This window comes from Anolis carolinensis, chromosome 3 (assembly GCF_035594765.1).
Source record: "Anolis carolinensis isolate JA03-04 chromosome 3, rAnoCar3.1.pri, whole genome shotgun sequence".
NCBI classification, from domain to species: domain Eukaryota; kingdom Metazoa; phylum Chordata; class Lepidosauria; order Squamata; family Dactyloidae; genus Anolis; species Anolis carolinensis.
In genome coordinates this window covers 211,047,277-211,063,406 of record NC_085843.1, presented here as the reverse complement: position 1 = coordinate 211,063,406, position 16,130 = coordinate 211,047,277, and the positions used below count along the sequence as shown (strand labels likewise).

At 39.6% G+C, this 16,130-nt stretch overlaps 1 protein-coding gene across 3 annotated transcripts in view; it reads right to left on the bottom strand.

Moving 5' to 3' along the window:
- The window catches only part of atad1 (ATPase family AAA domain containing 1), a 35,242-nt gene extending 19,393 nt beyond the window's left edge, over positions 1 to 15,849 (bottom strand). The window contains exons 1-3 of one of the 3 annotated variants that reach the window (XM_062977479.1): positions 15,607 to 15,849; positions 4,002 to 4,177; positions 719 to 817 (exon numbers count right to left, since the gene is read on the bottom strand). In XM_062977479.1, the coding sequence (XP_062833549.1) occupies positions 719 to 817; positions 4,002 to 4,177; positions 15,607 to 15,619 (288 nt within the window). In that variant the 5' untranslated portion in view covers positions 15,620 to 15,849. Of the gene's footprint in view, positions 1 to 718; positions 818 to 4,001; positions 4,178 to 10,356; positions 10,535 to 10,586; positions 10,743 to 15,606 lie in introns of those variants that run through there. The other 2 variants (XM_008116297.3, XM_008116298.3) reach the window with 2 other exon arrangements.
- Between the last annotated feature and the right edge of the window lie 281 nt (positions 15,850 to 16,130).

Genomic DNA, 16,130 nt, shown 5'->3' with positions numbered 1-16,130 from the left:
CATTCACCACCACTTTCACCCACTTGGCCAAACCCCCTCTGGCTTCCTTTATCAGCCAGGATGGGCAGGGGTCTAGGATGCATGTGGTAGCTCTCACCTCTCCAAGCACCTTGTCCACATCCTCAGGCTGAACCAATTGAAAAGAATCCATCAAAATAGGACAAGCAGGTGCTCGTATTACATCCTCGGAAATTGCCGTTAATATGGTGTCAAAGCCGGAGCGGATCAGAGCGACTTTGTCCACAAAGAACCGAGCAAATGCTTCGCAGCGGGCTGCCGGTTGTCAGGGATCCTGTCTTGAGTGACGGGATTTAACAACCCTCTGACAACTCGAAACAGCTCCGCCGGATGGTTCTAATTTACTGGAAAGTTTGGCAATGAACTATATGACCACCACTGTATAATCTCAAATTATTTCCTAGACTTATTATAATTTTTTCTATTGCACTTGTGCAAGCCCCAAACTTTGAGGCACTGTGTTGTGGTCTAAAGATAATGATGTCTGAGAAAGCATTTTAATGGAAGCAATGTGTTAAAAATATCACTGTTTACCAATATATGTCTTCATTTCTACAAACGTATGCAGCCAAGACAAATGTATAATTCAAAGCAGTTTAATAAATAGCAGATGTATGGCTGTTCAAAGTAAAGTAGTATTTTTAGGGTTTCTATAAACTGTGGTGGGCAAGAAAAAAATGCAACTAAGAGAGATACTTACATGCATGCTCAGAGGATCTACAAGATGGGCAGCAATGCTCATTTCATACTCTGTGAGTTTTACATTTTTCACACCTATTTGCTTCATTAATTTCTCTGCCTACATGGAAGAAAAACAGCATTCAGTATTACTACAACATTTGTTCTACTGAAGAGGGAAGTGTTACTTTACCAGTGGATGCTGAGGAGACATTTGTAAACAGATTCTTTGAATTTTACAGGCATGAACATAAGACTCAATCAAGCTGTTTGTTTTTTTGTTTGTTTTTTTGGAAAAACAAAAATAGGGTGTTATTTCATCATTATTTTAAACTAGCTTATGTACGTTGCCCGGCTTATTAGAAAAAGTCATTTTTTATTTTATAAAATGCATATGGTTGTGGGTGTACTATAACTCACATCATGGCAGATTAACCCCCTAAAACCCTATCAATAATTAAAGTTTATCATGTTGGACAAATGTTCTCTAGATGCATCATCGGTGGGGTTCAGTACGCTCTCCAGCTGCAGAATGAATTACAACTCCTACCACAGTGGGTCAGTCTTTCAAATCCCTCTAGTATGTTCAGTTGGTCATTGGGATTCTGTTTACCAAGTTAGGCCCAGGGCCATGGTTACTGGGGTCTGGAGTGCACTTTGATAGCACGTGAACTATAAATGGCAGTGCCTACAATGGCTATAAATCAAGGTGAATCCCCCCCCCCAAACTCTCAGTATTTTTCTTTGGTCATGGGGGTTGTGTGTGCCAAATGTGGTCCAGGTCCATTGTCAGTGGAGGTCACAGTGCTCTGACTTCATGCAGGGTGAATTACAACTTCTATCATGTGGAGTCAATCCCTCAAACTCCTCAAGTATGTTAATTGCTGCTCAGTTCTGTTCTGTTTGTTATGCAGACAGAGTTGAAAAGAGTAGGAAAGGGTTAAGGGTGGGATCATGCAAATTCCACACCAATGGAGAGAGAAAGGAATACTGGGATGTTTGTGGTGGAGGAAACGCGTAAAATCTAGGATTAAATTGTCCCCGAATGAAAGCATTCCTTGGGTGGTGGTCCGTAGCATTTGGGGGGGGGGGCACTGGCAGGGTTTGGGCTACATATTCATAGTGCTCGCTATAAAGTCCAATGTCATTGGAGGAAGTGCTTTTGGTGGCTCTTCAGCACTCTTGTGTTTTAGCTGTTTGTGGAAGCAGGCACCCCAGTCACATACACATATACATATTTTCACTTTTATTAAGTGTATAGATGAAGCCAATTCAGGATGTCTCTCTATGGTAAATAAAAACATAGACCAATGGTATTTTAATATTACAATACCCTGTCTGATCAAAACGGATCAGGGAAGGAAGGAAGGAAGAAACAGGCATTTGGCTTTGCTTTCTCGTTTTCACAAGCAATGACCATGTGGCAAAAGCATGGAACCAAACTGCAATTAAGACAGAAACATTATACTACTGTACTAAGAAAAATATTACTATCCTCAATTACAAAAAAAATGATTTGGAACAGAGAAACTTCCCTTCAGGATGTCGATGGGACAACTTTGAGACTACAAATTGCTTTCCTTTCGGCTACTTTCTTCATTTTGCTCCTTCTACCCAAGTTCAGAGATCTCTTTCATAGGCATTAACCCTAAATAGCAGAAATGTCTGGCAGCGGTGATTCGTTTTAGGACACAAAAATTAATGTGGGTTTCCAAAAACCAATTTCATGAGTATCTTTGAGCCAGTGTCAATCAAGTTAAATATAAGAAATGACAAATCTTGTTTATAGCAGTGAATATACAGACAATTGAAATGAACAGCAGAGCCTGAGGGCCTGTCCCAGCCTGTAAAGTTATTGTCACAGCCTTAGTGTGGTGAAAAGAGAAGTTCAGAAGGGAAGGAAAAGCATGACAGTGAGACTAGGAACAATGTTTGAAGTGTCTGAGAGAAGGGAGGAAAGGTTCAAGTTCAAGAGAACTGGAAATTGATTGAAAGTCAACACTGATGATGTTATAAAGAAATGTTTCAATAAATAAATAGTTTTTTTTAACTATAAACATATAAACTACATCCTTATTAGGCTTTTTGTTCTGGGGCTATTCTCTCAGCTGTGCAGCAAGCATAAACCTAAAAAATAGGTGTCCAGTCCCCTGTCAGGTTGATGAACTCATCTAAATTCTCCAACTGATTCTTTTACATTCATCACTCTACTCCCCCTGCTTTCATCTTGTAATTTAATCCCATTTTACCAAACTTATTACTTAATCAAGTTTTTATTGTGTTTCAATTTATTTTAGTTAACTATTATAACAGTTTTAGGATAGTGATTAGTGTCTATTTGCCTATGTATTTTTGTTTTTGTCTTTTACTGTTGATATGGTCAATAAACATAACTATTTACTTGTCCAATCATAAAGCAACTGTAGGATAGTGCAATTCAGCAAGGAGCCTAGAAAAGGGAGGATTGTAAGTAACAGGGCCTGGGGTTAAATGACATAAGGAACCTTAGAAGGGGTACACAGTCACAAGAACTTGAGATAATTATCTGGATCTAATAATAGACACATTTATTATAACTATACCTGCAAAAAGCCATAAAACGCAACATATTTAGAACAGAAGTTTGCATGGATTTTATGTCTTTGCAGGGAAATTAACACAAATTGTTTTATCCAGCCCAGACACTTAGAAACATATATTCTTTGGATGGCATGAAAAAGGAATTCACAAACTGTTGGTTACTCTCCATGTGCCTGTAGACAAAGCAGTAGTCCAATGTTGTTTTTGTTATGGCTGTTAACTCCTTTCCCTTCACATCAGTCTTTCTAGTTTCTTACCTAGCCAGCAAGGCATGTTTTTCTCTTAAACAGAATAAATATCTAATAATAGGCAACATACAAAAGAGAAGAAAGGCATTGGATGAGAAATCAGTTAATATCGATGGGCCCCTGCTCTTTGAAAAGAAAAAAGCAAGACACTGAAGACACAGTGAAAGAAATAGCTGTATGCCACCGAGCAGATTACACCTGAAGAAAACAAATTTATTGCAAAACAGAAACAATCAGCCTCTGAAATCAGTAATGAAAAAACATTAAAAAGAATATTTGTCTCATCAAGGGACAGCAACTCAGATGGTTCTTTAAAGAAACCTACAAAACAACCAAGAATGCATATTGGGAACCAGGAAAAATATAATACTGTACTTGGTATGAGCTTTGTAACCAATAAGGAGTCAATTGTTTTCTATACCCAAATGACAATTTGATTAAGTTTAACATTCAAGAAGAAACATTTTATTGCCCTACCTGTTTCTGAGCTTCTACTTTTTGCTTCCTTGTTGGATCAATTGCATCTACCATCCATTTAATGGTAAAATAGGTTACAGCACCAAATATCGTTAACCGGAAAATTAAACCAACAACTTCATTCCGACTTAGAGGACGGGAAAAGGCTTCAGCATGCACCATTTTGCTTGTTTTACCTATATCAAAAAGGGTAGGAAAAAAGATCACAATGGTTCCATAATCAACTTTTTATGATAAGTTACTTATTATTAATGTGTACAAAAATTGAGTGACTTTTTTCTTTTCTGTTGTGTCTAGAAAATAAGAAAGCCTTTCAAAAATATAAAATGGTAAATCAAGTGTTCAGTATATTTCTTTTTACTCGTACTTGCTAGGAAGCAACAGTAGAGTTTTGATGCATTTTGCCCACCTTCCAATATATTTTCTAACCTGCAGGAAATTTCCAACTTTGAATTTGGGAGATGCTAGATGAGAACTACAACTAACATTTTCTGGCTACTAAGGGTACTGCAATCTTATCAGACAACATCTTAGACTTCGTTGTGAGACAGTGCAACTTTCACCTAAAACTTTGCACATTTTCCCAGCCATAAAATGTGTGGGATCTATGGTTTGGGATCCTACAGAGTGAAACATTTCTATTTGGAGAAGCAGGACAAACAATTTGTGCCACTTGGATGGACCTCAGTCCACCTTCTCAATAAAGAAGGAAAGGGGGCACTTGGAGAATGAAGATCCGAAGAAACAAGGAAGGGGTTTGCATGGACAACCCCACCAAGTGAGCACTTTTCTCCTTCTCCCCACCACTTGTATACTGTCTATGCCCTGACACCTGACATAGGTTTCCAACTAAAAGCCATCAGTGCATTCATGCCCTTGGCAGAATCTATTGAAAAAGAAGGAGCAACAGATAAGAGGCACAAATAATCAACTTGGTTAAATGGATTGTTTGATCTATGAATATATCAAAACTTTTATTTCTTACAGATATTTACTGTTTATAATAATAATAATTTTATTTTTATACCCCGCAACAATCTCCCAAATGGGACTCAAGGTGGCTTACACATGAGGCCAATGCCCCTAGATACTAATACAAATAATCCATCAAAACAAAACATAGATAAAATAAAAACAATAAAAGTAACAAAATAGTAAAAAAAACAAAAAAAACCAATTTCAATAAAACATAAGAATATCAAACAGCCGCGTGAAACAAAATTGCCATAATTCATAGTTTAGAATAATTCATTGTCAGTGTGCTTCAGGGTCTTCCCATTTGCCAAGTGATAAAGGCAATAAAAATGGTAACTAATTATGCATTCTTAAGTAGTGTATAACAGACCAGACAAGGTCACACCAAAATATAATTCTTCATGTTAAGTCAATGCTGTGTTCATAAAAACAACAATTTTATCTGTCTAGAAACATGCATAATTTCCCCTTTTTCAACTGTTGCTTGATTTACATAAGCAGAACTTCTGGAACCAAAAATAGCTGTGTCAGTGGACAAAGTCTGCACAAAAAGACATGCATAGATCATATCAGTAATCTCTTTTTTGTAATTAACATTGCTAAAATCTTTCTTTACAATATCATGGAAAATAAATTGATATCTGGTTTAAAAGTCAAGAAAGAAGCAACAAAATGCATACATTGATTAAAACTGTAACAACTTTACATATACATTGTTACAAACAAGATAGGTTCTGGAGGTTTGTTTTTAAGTTGAATTTGTATGTAAGATGGAACAGGTACATTTTTAAGTGTAACTCCAGCCAAATATGTATATAGTTCGTGATTGCATAGTAAGGGTAAACAGCCCTGTTGTGTTTCTTTTGCTGTCTGTGCCCTTCTGCAGATGATTTCCTCACTTTCTGTCCCTGTGATAATTGGATTTTGAAAAATTTGGCCTGCTGTGAAAACAAGGATAGATGAGAAAGCTTCAGTGGAGACACATTTTCCCTATGATAATACTAAATTTCCATTTGAAGGGGTAGATTTCTCTCACTTCCTTTTGTCTTACCCCCATTCTTAACTATGAGATGTTTGTAAGTCAGATGTTTGTAAGTCGGGGATTGCCCATAACCTGCTTATCTTGTGTCATTTAATTACATTTAATTCAATGTGTCTTACTGAACTCGTTCTTTCCCCTCTGCCTCCAGGAGCTAAAAAGGACACTTCATACAAGCAGCTTGTCAAATCACAACAGACTATAAGAGGTACTCCAGTATAAACTGGTCACCTGTCAGGTAAGAGGATTATCAAGCATCTGACCAGCTGGTTTAACATATACATGGGCTTTCTTGGGGGAAAATAATCTAGACAACAGCTTTCAATTCTACTTACATTTGATAGCCTGCCAACATGTGACAGAGTCACTATCCTTTTAGTCCTCACAGGCCTGCAAAATCAGACTCACCAGGGCCTCAACAAACCTCATGAGTCATAGCTAGTATCCTTCAACTTCAACAAACGTGACAACATAACTTATCAAGATCAAAATGGGCTTCTCCACTACATTTCCTATATACCCTCTTAGCATTTCCCCAATCGCTGGATCAAGCCAATAACTTTTAGGGATTGTGTGTGCTTCCAAGTTGCATGTCGAAATTAAGCCTATTAATTTTCTAGGATTTTTAAAAGCAAGGAATACTCAGAGGTGGTTTTGGAAATTCCTTCCTCTGAAATACAGTTCACTACACCCGGTATTGCTTGGCAGGGGCTGACTCTGCTCAGCTCCCAAGATCAGAAAATGCTTCAGCTATAGTCCAAAATAGGGAAACCCAGCCTGTTTAACAAGACCTACAAATGCCGATTTTGTTTTATTTTTATAACTAATATTTTATTTTTTATATCTTTTTTATATTTATATAACAGGGGACATGTAAAAATATTGAACCAAAAGAACTTTCAAATGAAAAAGTTCAAGAAGCCTTGCTTTAAACAACATGGATTTGAGCCATAACTCAGTGTCTCCAGATCACTATACTGTGGCACTATTCTAGGCAATCCAAGCTTGGCATAAGTCCTGCAATAAGGTACAAACATTGCAACTTAAAGATGGTAGTGGACGTGTTTATAAGCTCAAGGTTGAACTTTTGCAATGCACTGTATATTAGGCTACCTCTGTACCAAGTTCAGAAACTCCAATTAGTTCAAAACTTGGCAGCCAGACACAATTTACGGGAACATCCACAAGTGAGCATATCAAATGCATACTAGTCATTCCACTGATTGCCAATTAGTTGCCAATTAGTTTCTGGGCAAAGTATAATGTGTTGGGTATAATCTTTAAAACCCTACATCAGGGGTCCCCAAACATTTTAAACAGGGGGCCAGTTCACGATCCTTCGGACCGTTGGAGGGCCGAACTATAGTTGGCCACCGAGCAATAAATAACAACAACAACAACAACAACAACAACAAAGAGGGTTGGAAGAGACCCTTTGGGCCATTGAGTCCAATCCCCTTCTGCCTTTGTGCACCAAAAGCACAAACAAAGCACCCCTGACAGATGGCCACCCAGCCTCAATGTTAATAATAATAATAAAAAATAGTAATAATAAAGAGGGTTGGAAGAGACCCCTTGTGCCATTTAGTCCAATCCCCTTCTGCCTTTGTGCACCAAAAGCACAAAGCAAGCACCCGACAGATGGCCACCCAGCCTCAATGTTAATAATAATAATAATAAAAAATAGTAATAATAAAGAGGGTTGGAAGAGACCCATTGTGCCATTTAGTCCAATCCCCTTCTGCCTTTGTGCACCAAAAGCACAAACAAAGCACCCCTGACAGATGGCCACCCAGAATCAATGTCAATAATAATAATAATAATAATAATAATAATAATAATAAAGAGGGTTAGAAGAGACCCCTTGTGCCATTTAGTCCAACCCTCTTCTGCCTTTGTGCACCAAAAGCACTAGCAAAGCATCCCTGACAGATGGCCACCCAGCCTCAATGTTAATAATAATGATAATAATGATAATAATGATAATAATAATAATAATTGTAAGAGAAGAAGAGACCCCTTGGGTCATTTAGCCCAACCCCCTTCTGCCCTTGTGCCGTGGGGGCTGGATAAATGACTTTGATGGGCTGCATCCGGCCCCCGGGCCTTAGTTTGGGGACCCCTGCCCTACATGGTTTAGGTCCAGGTTACCTACAGAATCGCCTTCTCCTATAGAATCTATCCAACACTTAGGTCTTTTGGGGACGCTTATTTCAACCAACCAGAAACCCACTGTCAACCATCAAGCAAAGGATCTTTTCACTGCCTGCCCCAACACTATGGAAAGACCTGCCAGAAGAGCTCTGATAGCTAAATGAGCTGTTAAACTTTAAAATACAGTGAAATACCTATCTCTTCTGGCAGGCCTACCGAATCAATTTTAAACTATGGATTTTCACATTTTATTAGTATTGATGTTCTGTGTATTTTAATATACACATTTTAATGGTATTATGGTTTAGCTGTGTATTTTAATTATGTTGTATCCTGCCTCAACCTGTGAGGAAAAGTGGATAACAAATAAAAAGTAATTATTATGTGAATGGCCAGAGACAGTATAGCAGTTATTTTAACATGCATATAAAACTATAGACGGATATTCTTTGAGTGCTTTATACTGTTTATTATTCTCCTTGTTTCACCTTCACTTTCCATGTTAGATCAGTAATCTTCTTGCTTCCTCTCAAACAGCTATGAAAAAAATCCAGGCCTTTATCTATGTCACATCAACTAAAACTCTAGTTATTTCTCACCCTAACTTACTAGAATGTTCTTCTTTGGTCTTCCTTTGTTATCCCTTACAAGGTAATTAATCTGTGCCATTTTTCAGGCAGTTCAAATGTTCAGCTGCCTTTACTGGCTTCTCATTAATCTCTGCATCCAACAGACTCCTTAAATGTTCTCCAAAGTTCCTCCAAACTTACTCCTCTGTTTTCACCTTATGTAATCCTGTGAATGTTTCATACTTTGTCTGAACTCATATGCTATAGCATTCACTTTTCACAAGGCATTGCTTGAGTCCTGAACCACTATGTGGCTGGGCAGAGTGTATAGCCTAGAATATCAAAGCAGAAAATCCCACAACGTCTGCTTTGAACTGGGTTATCCACATGGCCATATATTCCAGTTCAAAGCCGATAATGTGGGATTTTATTCAGCTGTGTGAAAGGGGCCTCAGATAACCGAATTCAAAGTAGATTTTGTGGATTATCTGCCTTGATATTCTGGATTATATGGCTGTGCGGAAAGGCCCATAGACAGATGGGTATACATAGACACACACACACCTATTTCAAAATCCCCCGAAGTCAGAAATACAGAATATTCCTGGTCTCGTCTGTAACATGGGGACTGCCTGCACTGGCTTGATATTAATATTGAAATACCAATAACTAAAAGCAAATAAAGGCAAACTTAATGAGACAATTTGACCATATTATAAATACAGCTTTGTGACTATAGAATTATTATTCCTTCGATATTTTTGCCGCTTGCTTGAGAGGCCTGGTTAACTGAGCGTCTACTGTAGATCTAGGACTCTTCCACCCAGCTATATAAGATCCACACTGGACTCAGAGGCCTTCCACACAGCCATATAACCCAGAATATCAAGGCAGAAAATCCCACAACGTCTGCTTTGAACTGGGTTATCCACAAGGCCATAAATTCCAGTGCAAAGCTGGTAATGTGGGATTTTATTAAACTGTGAGGAAGGGACCTCAACTGTGGTCACCCAGGGCCCTTCCACACAGTTAAATAAAATCCCACATTACAGTAGAGTCTCACTTATCCAACATAAACGGGCCGGCGGAATGTTGGATAAGTGAATATGTTGGATAATAAGGAGAGATTAAGGAGAAGCCTATTAAATACCAAATTAGGTTATGATTTTACAAATTAAGCACCAAAACATGTTATACAACAAATTTGACAAAAAAGGTAGTTCAATATGCAGTAATGCTACATAGTAATTACTATATTCATGAATTTAGCACCAAAATATCACGATGTATTGAAAACATTGACTACAAAAATGCGTTGGATAATCCAGAACGATGGATAAGTGAGACTCTGCTGTATTTGCTTTGAACTGGAATATATGGAATGTGGACTCAGATAACACAGTTCAAATCTGATATAGTGGATGATCTGCCTTGATGTTCTGGGTTATATGGCTGTGCGGAAAGGCCCATTGACAGATGGATAGATACACACACACAAACGCAACTATTTCCAAATCCACCAAAGTCAGAAATACGGAACATTCCTGGTTTGTACTTGTGGAGAGGGATGCGGCCTGGAGGCGAGGAAGCCAACCTTGTGCTGAGAGCGACGACTCACCTTCTTTCTCCAAAATCACGTTCTCGAGATAAACAGCGCGGGAAAGTGAAAGGGAAACTGGGCAACCCTCCTCAGAGAGACGAATTCCTTCGTGAGGAAAACGAAAGCGACGCGATGACCTTCTCAGCCCTTTCCCGGGTTACCCTCTCCCTCTCCTTCCTCATCCCACTCCTCGAAAGGGCGACGGAGAGCTGAAAGGGACAAAAAGCGTCCCAAACCAGGACACTCACCTCAGCCAGACCCGGCAAAAGCGACGAACAGAAGCGCCTTCCTCACCAGCACCTCTAGCGTCAAGCGGGCCTCGCCTCCTCTGCGCTACTCTGCCAAGTCCGGCTGTGATTTCTGTCCCCTTTGCTCCCGTCGCAAAGGTTCCGCTTGAGGCGGAAGAGGGAAGAATTGCGAGGGAGTTGCAGGCACTGCAAGCGCGCGAGCTGGCTGACGCAACCCGACCCCGAGCCAATCACATCTCGCGCATCCAGGCACTACTCTCCCCCTCCCATCAGGCAAACTCTTTTGGAGAAGAGCTGAGGGAAAGTGTGAGTGCGCTTCCACACAGCCAGATAACCCAGAATAGCCAGAAAATCCCACAATATCTGCGTGTGGACTCAAATAACCCAGTTCAAAACAATATTGTTGGATGTTCTGCCTTGATATTCTGGGATATAGGGCTGTGTGGGAGGGCCCTGGGTTATCTGAGTCCGCACTGCCATACATTCCAGTTCAAAGCAGGTAATGTAGTATTTTATTTAGCTGTGTGGAAGGGGCCTTAGTCTGCACTGCCATATAAACCAGTTCAAAGCAGATAATGTCTGGGTCTGTGGAACAAGCCCTATGAGGAGCAGCTTAAAGTGCTGGGCATGTTTTAGCGTAAATACCCTGTTTCCCCTAAAATAAGACATCCCCAGAAAATAAGACCTTGTAGAGGTTTTGCTGTATTGCTAAATATAAGGCCTCCCCTGAAAGTAAGACCTAGCAAAGTTTTTTTCTGGAAGCATGCCCGCCGAACAGAACACCAGAGCATGCAGGATCGGTAAATGTATGTACCATAGAGTGTTGTACATAGAAATAATGGTAGTAACAAGAAATTCTTGATAGGATTCACAGTTTGGCTGGTTATGCTGGTTTGTGATGTACTATACTGTACTATTGTACAGTATATAATAAATGCTTGTTTTTTGTTCAACAATAAATGTGAATTCTTCTTCATGGAAAAATAAGACATCCCCTGAAAATAAGACCTAGCGCATCTTTGGGAGCAAAAATTAATATAAGACACTGTCTTATTTTCGGGGAAACACGGTAGGAGTCTAGTGTCTAGATCCAGGGAAGTCATGCTAACCTTCTATTCTGCCTTGACCACTTTACCTGGAATCACACAATGTACAATTCTGGACACCGTAATTGAAGGGAAATGCTGACAAGCTGGAATATTTCCAGAGGAGGGTGACTAAAATGATTAAGGATCTGGAGAACAAGCCTTATGAGAAGCGGCTTAAAGAGCTGGGCTTGTTTAGCCTGCAAAAGAGAAGGCTAAGAGGTGACATGATGAGGGCCATGTATATATGTGAGAGAAAGTCATAGGGAGGAGAGAGCAAGCTTGTTTTCTGCTGCCCTGGAGACTAGGATGTGGAACAATGGCTTCTAACTTCAAGAAAAGAGATTTCACCTGAACATTTGGAAGAACTTCCTGTGAAAGCTGTTCAGTGGAACTCTCAGCCCCGGAGTGTGGTGGAGGCTCCTTCTTTGGAGGCTTTTAAATAGAGACTGGATGGCCATCTGCTGGGGGTGCTTTGAATGTGATTTCCTGCCTCTTGGCAGGGGGTTGGACTGGCTGGCCCATGAGGTCTCTTCCAGTTCTAGGATTCTATGATGCCATGTGGATTTTATCCAGCTGTGTAGAAGGGACCTTGGAGGGACCTCATTTAATGCTGTCTGTTTCTGTGATCTGTAGTTTTGTGAGGCATCTGCATTGTCTGGTAGAAGGCAGTTAAAGTGGATTCATTCTACAGCATAGATGCACCCTGGTGTTTTAAACACTTATTTTTTAAGAGTGTAGCAGCTGTATTGGTCAAATTACACTTTTTGCCACTGCGCATCACATTCGGCAGCAAATACTTTTTTCTTGTTTCGGAGTTTGAAAATCTGAGGTGTGCATTAGATTTGATGGCGCATTAGACTCGAGTAAATATGGGTACATTGCTCTGGCTGCTGCCAGAGTGTATCTTACTTAATATTTTTATTTCAATCTAAGAGCAAAAGAGTGGGAACATCAATCCTGGGAGGTAGGAAAGAACTTGAGGTTTAAAATATCCCAATGTGGAATTCCTGAAAGTAATGACATACAAGTAACAAGTCTCACAGGTCTCCAGGTATGCAGTGTTCCCTCACTTATCGCTGGGGTTAGGTTCCAGGACCACCCGCAATAAGTGAAAATCTGCAAAGTAGGGACACTATATTTACTTTAATATTTATACATTATTTTAGTAGTTATACACTATTCTAAGTCTTTATCAACCAATCGTATATTGATAAATTGCCTCCTCCTCCCGTTGCCGCTTGGGCTCTTTTTCTCTCCCTTTGGCTTCTCTTTCCTCCCTTCTTTAGGCTGTAAATTGTAATTTTTTATGATTTATAATAGTCTTTTAGAGTTTAATGAAAAACCGCAAAACAGCGAATCCGCAAAAAGTGAACTGCAAAGTAGTGAGGGAACACTAATGCACTTTTTAAAAATCGTGTCAGAAGCGACTTGAGAACATACTGCAAGTCACTTCTGGTGTGAGATAATTGGCCGTCTACAGAGATGTTGCCCAGGGGACACCCAGATGTGTTACTATCCTGCTGGGAGGCTTCTCTCATGTACCCGCAAGCTAGAGTTGACAGACGGGAGCTCACCCCATCTCACAGATTTGAACCTGCAACCTTCAAGTAAGCAACCCAATCTTTAGGTTGGCCGTCCATCCAGCACAAGGGTTTAACCCATTGCGCCACTGCAATGCGCTAATGATGTGCTCCTGCTCATGGATCTAGGCCAGTGTAACAAGTAACATTTATGGGCAGCTTCCTGACACACGCAGCTTCAAATTGTTTATCAACTTATGGCGATCTCATTAATTTCATAGAATTTTTCTTAAGCAAGGAATCCTTAGAGGTGGTTTTGCCAGTTCCTTCCTCTGAAAAACATCCCACATCACTTAATGTTCATCGGTAGTCTTCCATCCAAATACAAATCAGAACTGACCCCAGTTAATTTCCAAAATCAAACAGAAACTGTCGCCTTCAAAATATTTGGCCCTTTTTATCCGCAAACTTCCCATAGAGTTCACGAGGAATGATACCTCTCAGATTCACCCTGTACACATATTGTATGTATTCTAGGGATGCATAACATGAGAACTAGGCATTTATTAGTCAAGGAAGGCTGTAGCCTTCGGTAGCTGCTTTTTCTGTAGCGGGGTGTGCAAGGTCAGCTCATATTGTATAAGAGGGAGTAAGTGTTTCTATCAGAAAATGCCTGGGAAACTTCCTTCGGTATGATGAAATAATCTTCTCTCGCTTTGCCTTGGAATGGGAAGAAAGGGTATTTTTGGATCAGAAAAATCAGATGCTTTGGTCTCATGTGTGGATGTGTGGGAGGATGAATCTGGCAATACCCCAATCCAGGAAATGGGTGTATTGGAATGACATCTAGTTCATTGCTGGAAGTACAGTGAGAGGAGCAGAGCTTTGACCACCTAAGGAACATGAGCTAACTTTGCCTTGGGTTTTATTTTGGCATCTTGTTGAATATCTCCATGTAATCATCATGCAGTTGTTTGGGCGCTACTGAGACTTGGTTTCATTTTGACAGACCTTTAAGCTTTAATTGGCCTGGGAACTGAATGAATCAGGATGCTGGAAATTTTTACAGCACCTTTATCAGTGTCTGAAGCCTTTAAAAAACTTTTCAAGGGCATTTAAAGCAGAATTTCAAAGAAGGCCATTGAGAGCTGGCGCTGGAACAAGGGCAAGATGTCTGCTCCCTAAATTAGGTAGCAGAAACGATAGCTGCTCTCTGCACTGCTGATATGACACAGTTTATCTTGTAAAGTACTAGCATTTCAACCATCTAGACATCAGGGCCCTTGGAGGTTTCAGCCCCAGGGGGAAAAAGGTTAATCTAGAAGCTTCCTTTTAAGGCGGATGGACCATTTACCTCCAATTCTGGGCCCTTCCACATTGCCCCTTTATCCCAAGATCTGATCCCTGATTATCTGTTTATCCCAAGTTATCTGGCAGTGGAGACTCATATATTCCAGTTTAAATCAGATAATCTGGGATCAGATCTTGAGATAAAGGGCAGCGTGGAAGGGCTAACAGCCATCTGAGTTGCTGGAAAGTGATGAGGTATCCAGACCTCTTTTTATAGCCTTGCAGCTTCCTCCTGGAGAACCCCCACATATAGGAAGAAGGCTGGATGTGTCATTCATTACTCAACCCCCACTCTCTGGCCCCTTCTACACTGCCATATATAATCCCGATTATCTGCTCTGAACTGGATTACATGGCAGTGTGGCCTCAATCCAGTTCAAAGCAGATAATGTGAGTTATCTGCTTTGAGGTTTTCGGATGAACGGATCTGAGAATATGTATTTTTAAATTTTATATTGTATTTAATTGTTTTTAACTGATTTTAAGTATTGCTGATTGATTTTGTATAGGCATCTAATTGTGCCAGTGTTGTAAGCCGCCCTGAGTCCCTTCGGGTGAGAAGAGCAGGATATAAATATCAGAAATAAATAAATAAATAATCTGGATTATATGGCAGTGTAGATCCAGCCATAGAAATCCCCATGTTGGGGTAACTGCTTAACTTAAAAACTAGGTTTTCAAAGTACCATGGTCATTGTGATGGTACAATAAATATAAAAGCTAGTTGCAGTGTTCTATGTCATTTTTTAATTGCACTTGCACAGCATGGTCCTGAATCTCAAAAGCTAACTTCCAAGGTGAATTGAACAATCTCTACATCTTAATGTGGTGATTTTAAACTGGTGAGCAAACTGCATGTGGTGGGGTATACGTTTATAAGCAACTGCCATAGTGTTTTTACAGTCACAAAATGCAAGTGCTTGTTGTCCGTAAATTATATAGTACTCCAATTTAATTGTTAGGCCCAGCTAGAGTAGTACGGTTTCATTGTTCCAGTGAATCCACTCTATTTGGAACTAAAAATGTTTTAAAAAGAAAATAATTAAGTATTTCTTAACTTACCTAAACAATCCATTCTTTGGTAAGAGGTGCCATTGTTAGGACAATCACTTGCTAGTAGTTGGTCATATTAGAAAACCCCAACTAATTGATTATTTCTTCTATTTCTGCTACAAAAGAAAGCTGAATACATCATTTTCAGCCCTCCTCCCATTCTAATTCTTTATTTAATTTTAAATTATTTTTAGAGTCACCATCTTTCTGCCTAATTAGCATTAATACATTTTTCTTATGCATCTAGCATAAAAATCAGCAAGGCAACATAACATAATGGGTGTGTGATCTGTACAGACATAATACAATGGTTTTGTGACTTGCGCACACACAATAATGCAGTAGGCATGGGAGCAGCACACAGAAATACTGGAAGTGGTTAGCATTCATAATATCTCTAAAGCTTGATTACTGAAATAGTCAGACTCGGGTCACTTCTACACTACCATATAAAATCCAGATTATCTGCTTTTAACTGAGTTATATGGCAGACTCATATAATCCAGTTTAAAGTAGATCATTTGGATTATCTG